This window comes from Mesoplodon mirus (genome assembly GCF_964341445.2).
Source record: "Mesoplodon mirus genome assembly, chromosome: 16".
Classification (NCBI taxonomy): domain Eukaryota; kingdom Metazoa; phylum Chordata; class Mammalia; order Artiodactyla; family Ziphiidae; genus Mesoplodon; species Mesoplodon mirus.
The window spans coordinates 77,231,991-77,240,009 of NC_138992.1; the positions used below are offsets into that span (position 1 = coordinate 77,231,991).

Consider the following 8,019-nt stretch of genomic DNA (forward strand, 5'->3'; position numbering starts at 1 on the left):
CATGAGTGGCCTCACGCCTTTGTCATTCAAACTTCAAAGTTCTATATCACAGCCACTTTGTTACTATCTAAGTAGTTAAGAAATTAGCTAGCACGATCATATTCTCCAGACAGCACAGTCAAACCAACGACATTCCATGACTGCATATCTTTCAAGGGAGATTATCCCTCCCCCGCCCGCTCCAGGGTGCCGGCCACAAACTGAAGCCAGAAGACACACCACCGTCTCAGGAGCCCGTTCTCTGCCTCGGCCCAGCATGGTTTCCTCTGGTGCCGGACTTGTTTCCTAAACTCAGTCAGATCTGCACTGCTTCCCACATACCTAAGTACCTACATGTACACAAATCCCTGTGCAAAGTAAACAAACTGGAGGTGCATTCCCAAACCTCATGAATCTAATTTATTCCCCAATCTGGCGAGGCAAGAATATGTCTTTCATGGAAAAGACGGGGTCCAGCACGGGGAGCCTGCGGGGAAGGACTGGCCCTGCCGTGAGGCCACTGACCTGTCCTTTACAAAGCTGTCTACAAGTCACCTCTGTCAGCATCTTCAGAAAACAGAGCAAAGAAGAGACTGTCAGGTAGGTCACAGCAGGGCCCATCCTAATAGCCTTCCCGACAATTAAGGAACTAGATCACGTGGGCTTCCAAGATCCCACGCGCCCCACAGACCACAGGGAAGGCGAGGCCCCCCCCACGGTGGGCTCAGTCGCAGGGAGGGGTATTTTTAAGGGCCCACTTCCTCCAGAAGAACCGCGATCTTGGGGGGAGTCGGGCCTGGGAGCCTAGAAGCTGCCCCCAGGCCGTCCCTTCTCCCCTCACGTGTCTGCTCCACGAAAGGCTGACATGTGCCCCTTTCTGGGGGCCTCACCTGTGCCCCCAGCTCCCCCCACACACACCGCAGGCCCAGTAACATCTCAGTCCCAGTGTCTCTCCTCGCTCTTCCCAAGAGCCTGAGCCATCCACCCAGGACTGCTTTCTTGCAGAACCAAACCCACTTGGGTGTGTGCTGCCCCAGTGACATATTTAAGCCCAGGGTCCATGCCTGGGCCAGAGCGTCTTTAGCCAGTGACCGAGGCCAGGTGCTGGCCGACAGGAGGGGACCCTTCACAGGTGTGAGCAGAGCCCCGCAGCGGGTTCCTTGTTAGGGGGTCCTGTTCTTTGGTGGGGGATCCCGGCAGCCCGCCTCCATCCTCCCATCCTCACTGCTTTGCCTGGCGCCGCTGGCCCCTCGGTGGGTGTGTGAGCGGAGCACCTGTGCCCTGACTCACCTGAGCGCAGCCCCACCTCACGGGGGCCCGCAGACCTGCGTAAGGATGCTCCTCAGACGGTCCCGACACCCCTACTCCTCGCCGGCGGGCGCGGAACGCTTCCCGACTCTGCCTGGTGTCCGCGGCATGAGGCGTCTGTAACCCAGCTTCCAGGGGTTTCCTAGCGGAGTGAATTGCTGCTCAGCTTTTAAAATGGATTGTTTGAATACACAACGTTAGCAGGTTATCTCGTGCTGGAATTACCAACAAACAAACACCGGATGCCCTTCGCAGCCCTTGTGCTGTGAGCAGGCTCTACCTGCAGCTCAGTGAAGACGGGAGAGCACGTGGCAGCTGCGTTTTCCCGAGGGGGTCGCGCCTCTAACACAAGGGGGCGAGCAGGGCCCCTGCCCCAGTAAACCAGGCCCGGGTCTGAAGCAGCCCCTCCCCAAAGCAGAGGCTCAGAAACCGTGCTCTGAGGGACCCTCCAGTTTATCGTTGGTGGAGAAATCTGAGGCATATTCATATTTTCCTGGCGCCTACGAACACCGTTCCTTCTAACGTAAAGATTCGTCTAAATTCCTTTCTCTGGCATTTAAACTAGTGACTGTTGGGAGAAAAAAAAGGGGGGGGGGGAAATCATTGAAAATGGGCTCCTGCATCGGGAGCGCCCGCCCCGCCCCGCACACGGCTGCCTCACCCCGAGATGAACAAGTTATGCGGCCTGCCACGCGCTTCCCTCTTACAAGTCTTGACTGCACACTGTTATTTTTTCACTTTTTTTTTTTTCTCCTGGCACCTGTTCGAATCAGGAGTCGGGTGGTCTGGCTGCAGATTTGTTCTTTCCTTAATCTCTAAGCAAAAGGTGAGGAGAAAATCTGGAAGGGACAGAGATGTTTGAAAATACGGTTGAAATGTCATTTTTACAATGAGCCACCTTAGCGTATTTTCCGATTGAATACCATACACAAAATCAAGGTATTTTTGCTGGTTACTAGACTAGCTTCAAAGCTTAACCAAGCAGTACTCATGAAAGCACCCTTTCTTTAAAAACACCATGCAGGGGAGCAGTAGACATGAAGTTTGATGACTTTATACTGGAAAAAACAGCACCATATAAAAACAGGTAAATGTTTGAAACAATTGTCTCTAAGGGTCCATTCACGCTTTTTTTCCCCATAAAAAACATAGTGATGCCTGAAAAGATACAAGCTCTTGTCAGATGCCTTTGTGGAGACGTTAAGATCCACCCATCCTTCCCTCTCATCCCTGCGGTGCCGCCGCTTCTCCCCGAACGCGGGTCCTTCAGGGGCTACAAAGCGCTTCTTTCAGGCACCGAGGCTAACATGGTGACACGGCCGCTCCATTTCCCGAGGAAGCGCCGCGTCCGGCTCGGCAGAGCCTCCGGGACGCGAAGCGCATCCTCAGCGCGAGGCCCCGGGAAGCCCCCTGCGGGGCCGCCGCTCACTCACTGGGGCTTTGTCCTCGCCGCTACCTTCCCTTTTCAAAAGCCAGGAGCGAACCGTTCCGTCCCCGGGCCAGCCGGACCTCTCCAGGGCCCGGGGGCCGGCCTCCCCGGCCAGCGCGGAGCCCACATCTGGAAGCCAGGCCCGGCCAGGCGGACCCGGCGCGCCCGGAGCACGGACGCCCGGCTTAGCGCTCAAGGAGGAAAATGACCTCTCCTGAGAAGACTCGAGCACTTTTTTCCTCTCCACTGAAATCCGGGGCACAGCCCATTTGGAACCAGAATAACTTAGTCTGACAACAGATTCTTCCTCTGTTCACAGCTGTCCCAGAGGGAGGAGCTGAAATCTGAACCTCTCGGCTGTGATTGGACCCTTCTCGCCAAAGAGAGGAAAAAAAGGCCTCCCCGCCGCCACCGCGGGCTCAGTCCGCGAGGAGCCCGCGACCTGGCGGCGCCGCACGCGCACCTGCCGGGGCCGCGATGCTGTAGGACCGCGCGCCCCGAGCCCCGCGCCCCGCGCCCCGCGCCGCCGCCAGGATGCCGCGCTCATTCCTGGTCAAGAAGCATTTCAACGCCTCCAAGAAACCCAACTACAGCGAGCTAGACACGCACACAGGTAAAGGGGGGGCCCGATGTCTGCATCTCCATCTATCTATAAATAGGTAAATGCAGGGGCGCGCGTCCGCTCAGCTTCTGTTACAAAGGAGCTGGAGACCGAGCTGTTTGCCTCGAAACAGGGTCGCGAACGAGCGGTCATTCCTCTGATCATCCAGGCTCAGGTTTAATTCAAAACTTTCAGACTCTGAACTGGCCAGGAGAACTTCCTTCGGCTCGTCCGTCGTCCTGTTCCAGAGCGTGTACATACTTGCATAATGAGTACGTGGAGGGTGGGTGAAGCGCTGCGTAAACGTTGAATTACTGCTTTTTCCCCCATGTAATAAGGCTCCTTTCCTGCAGAAAGCGGCGTGATTTACGCCGATCTTTGTACTCACAGGCGTAAGCCCTGAGACCAGCCCACGCAAAAAATGGAAGAGAGCTTTTCTGTATCTCTAAAAAGAGTGGGTAGGTTTTCCCCTCGCTGGGCTGCGCTCGCTGACCGCAGTGCGCCGGGGACACAGATGTGCCTTAAGGACAGTGGCCGCGAGCAGCAACGGTGGAAAAGAAATGTCCTCCCAGCGCCTGCGCCTCTTACAGAGTCTGTCTTCTCATACGCACGCCCTGCGCGTGTTGCCAAGCAGCTTCTTCGTGCGTTTTTGAAGCTACGTTTCAGCTCACTCTCCTCTCCCCTCCTCTCTCCTCCCCAGTGATTATCTCCCCGTATCTCTATGAGGGCTACCCTGTGCCTGTCATCCCCCAGCCGGAGATCCTCAGCTCGGGAGCCTACAGCCCCATCACCGTGTGGACCACAGCAGCTCCCTTCCACGCCCCGCTGCCCACCGGCCTCTCTCCTCTGTCGGGATACCCCGCATCCTTGGGGCGAGTGAGTCCCCCTCCGCCATCTGACACCTCTTCCAAGGACCACAGCGGCTCCGAAAGCCCCATTAGCGATGAAGAGGAAAGACTACAGTCCAAGCTTTCAGACCCCCATGCCATCGAAGCTGAAAAGTTTCAGTGCAATTTATGCAGTAAAACCTATTCGACCTTCTCTGGGCTGGGCAAACACAAGCAGCTGCACTGTGACGCCCAGTCAAGGAAGTCTTTCAGCTGCAAATACTGTGACAAGGAGTATGTGAGCCTGGGCGCCCTCAAGATGCACATCCGGACCCACACGTTACCTTGTGTCTGCAAGATCTGCGGCAAGGCGTTCTCCAGACCCTGGTTACTTCAAGGGCACATTAGAACTCACACTGGTAAGAGAAAACCTAGTTAGGGATGTTACTGATGGACCGAAGGAAGCTCTGGGCTGGTTGTCGGATTTGCATTAAGTGGCGACACAGGGCTTTTAATGATGGATGATCATTTTTAGCTACTGACTGACGACTCGAAAGATCGTCAGAGCACCAAGGGCTCCATTGCTTGCTAACACCCTCTGCTCCCGGGACCGCAAACAAGCATTTAGACTTTGGAAAGTAGATCCAGGAGGTTTGGTCTCAAAGATCAGTTAGCAAATCAGGAAAGATGTGCTTGAATGTGTGTTCTGTGAAATGGCTCCCAGTAACCAACAAGTACAAATGTTGCTCCCCCAATCAATTGATCAGGGGGACAGAGAGATGAAGGTTTTGGGTTTTGGGTTTTGGATAGTTTCCTTCTTGCTGTGCTCTCACCCCACAGCAAGCTGGATAGTTAGAGCTGAATTTGCTTTCTGTTGTTTGCTTTTGTTTTGTTTTTGCTGCCGAATTTTCTATTCCTAGCACAAAATTACCCTTCAGGGAGTCGAGGCATTTATCCAGGCTTTGTCATAACACGAAAGGAGGGAAAAGGGGAAAGGTTGGGAAATTTGGGGAGGAGCTGGCCGTTAGCTGCACCTGCTGAAGCCGAGAGCCTGGACAAGCGAAGCCCTGGGACCACAGGAATTATGTCTGCGTGACTGGTGGCAGGAATCATATTCTTAAATTTTTTTTAATTCGATTTTTTTTTTAATGCAACAGTCACATTTGTCTTAAAGGGCCAGACATTAAAACAAGTATCTATTCTGGGGGATTTGAATCAAGTCTGGCTGTTTCTCATGCTTTGGGCTAAATGTGGTGGTTGCTCATAAACGTTATCTGGCTTTGCGTTTCCTCTGAAAACACTGACTGTCTTTCTTTCTTCCCCCGCCCCCCCATCCCACCCCCCAGGGGAGAAGCCTTTCTCCTGCTCTCACTGCAGCAGGGCCTTTGCAGACAGGTCAAATCTGAGGGCTCATCTGCAGACACACTCGGACGTCAAGAAATACCAGTGCAAGAACTGCTCCAAAACCTTCTCCCGAATGTCTCTTCTGCACAAACACGAGGAATCTGGCTGCTGTGTGGCACACTGAGTGACACAACCCATGTTTACTCAAGCAGAAGGCATATCTTCACTCCGCCTCCGAATGACAAGTAAAAGTCCAAAGGCATTTTCTCTTGTGCTTACCGACCAAAGAATATGTATACACACACACACACACACACACACACACACACACACAGCTTCAAGAGCACGGGCATCCATGTGTGTCAAGTTAATCCTTTCCATGTGAAGTTTAAAATTACTATATATTTACTGACAGCTAGATGGAGAGGATAAAAGACAAGAATCTTTCTCTTCAGAGATGAAGCAAAAAGCACATTGTGCATCTTTTCTTACTAAGAAAGAATGCAAAGATTTACATCGCTGCCAAATCATTTCACTGAAAAGAACAGTGTTGCCTTGTAATGGAATTTGTAATAGAATTTCCTATAGGAAGAGAATCTGCCAGACCCTATCTCAGGTGCCTTATAAAGTATTCCAAGTTTACTTTATTACATGTCTGATGTCAGGTCACCATCCTTGAGCTAAAGCCTGTTTTGATTACTGGTCATACTTTAAACTGTGTTTTTAAGGGAGGGAGGGAGGGGGAGAGAGGGAGGAGAGAGGAAGACAGAACAAGAAGAAAAAACACAGGAGAATGTATTAAAAGTGGGGTTTTTTGTTCTTTTTTTTTGCCAATAAATAGTATGTGCCTTGGGGGAGACGGGAAAGACTAGCTTTGAACATTCCTGGTGCATGCTCCATGTCATACTTTTTTAAAGAATTTTTGATAATTTTCTAAAAATTTTAATTTTTTAAATTTTAATGATTTTCTAACAATGGGAATAAGTGCAACAAAGGATTTTTAGAAACTCTGTGATGTACTTAAACTATTTTAAACGCATACAAGAAATGCAATCCACACAGCACTCTTTGCAACTGCCTTTTTAATTAATTGTATAGTTGATGAGTCCATGTAAATTTGTGTTTATTTTTATATGATTGAATGAGTTTTGTATGAAAGTGAGAAGTTGTCTATAGCTAATGCCTATAAACAACCTGAAGACTTGTGAAATTCACGTTTCTTTTTTAAAAAACAATTTTCAAGGTTCTTTTTTACAATAAACATTTTTGATTTAAAATCTATTGTTTGTATACTTTCAGAGACTTTACTTACTTCATGATTAGTACCACCAAACAGCTGCATGAAGAACTGTTTCTTTTGTTAATAAGAGAAAACGTGAATAGTGTTCATGATGTATGTGCAGTGTTGTTTTATGTGTTTGATTATAGCAAAGCAATCAGTCAGTATTTTTTCTTTACTCTTAAGATAATACTGTTACATTCAGAAAGACAGCATCCTAATGGGAGTTTGTTAGCGTTATATCTTTAACAAAAATCACGCTTTCTGAGTGCTAAAAATATTCACCTTATTAATAGTCAAGAATATTTTTCAAAACTTTTTCTTCTTGATGACTTGATTGTTTTGGCTTTATGACATCAGATTACAATTACTCGTTGTAATCAGTGCTTGTCACATAGGCCACTAGAACAGTTTAAGGATTTTAAAAGAAATATTTAATGATATATAAGAAGAAAAATAGAACTTCTGCTTGAAAAGATCAGGAAAAAGTGGATTTATTATAAATTACACAAGTTGGAAGATTAAACCATGCAAAGAAAACCCCGCGTCTAGTGGGATGAGATAAGCTGCAGTCTGAGCAGTGCAGAGCTAAGTTTCCCTTTATGGTATTTTGAAGAGGCACCACCCACACCCAGTGTGCACTGAATCAAACAGGGCAGGACCAGCCAGACCACATGCAAGCACATGCTTACCAAACGTGGTGGACGAACTCACAAGTCAAGATGCTAACCAAGTGTCGCAGGCACTGTGACAACCACCAAGCTGTGTGTTTAAACCCAAACTCCAAACCTGTGGTGAGGTTAGTTCTGCTACTAGTAATCACTTCTCTCTGGTTTGCTCAGAACTTGGAGAATTATTTTTCCTTCTAATGTTCTTGTGATACAAATAGAAGCCAGAACGAGTATCTCAAGGATGTTAGCAATACCAATATATTCCCGTAATGTTCACACACATTCCACTATGTGTTACATTTAAATTTTAGTCAACGTATATAAGGAGTGTGTATTTGACTAAAAAAAAAAACCCTCAATTTAACACTCTATGTTTAATTTTGTTCATATCTCAGGGTATATATCTCAAAGACAAAATTATTTGGAGACCAATTTATAAATGTAAAAGAAATGGCTGGTAGCTTGTCTGGGACAATCTAAAGTAAAAAAAAAAAAGACGGCTTTAATTAGTGTATATGGCATATAAATGACACCTGGAAGTTTGCAGGCCAGGTAAAATGTAGAAATATCCCACAAGGGAC

The 8,019-nt window shown here is 48.7% G+C and overlaps 1 protein-coding gene across 1 annotated transcript; it reads left to right on the forward strand.

The window, feature by feature from the left end:
• Nucleotides 1-3,149: 3,149 nt before the first annotated feature.
• SNAI2 (snail family transcriptional repressor 2) lies at nucleotides 3,150-6,765 on the forward strand. The gene is made up of 3 exons (XM_082600910.1): nucleotides 3,150-3,329; nucleotides 4,018-4,563; nucleotides 5,491-6,765. The coding sequence occupies exons 1-3, from the start codon at nucleotides 3,251-3,253 to the stop codon at nucleotides 5,670-5,672; spliced, it is 807 nt and encodes a 268-aa protein (XP_082457036.1). The 5' UTR covers nucleotides 3,150-3,250; the 3' UTR covers nucleotides 5,673-6,765.
• The last annotated feature ends 1,254 nt before the right edge of the window (nucleotides 6,766-8,019 follow it).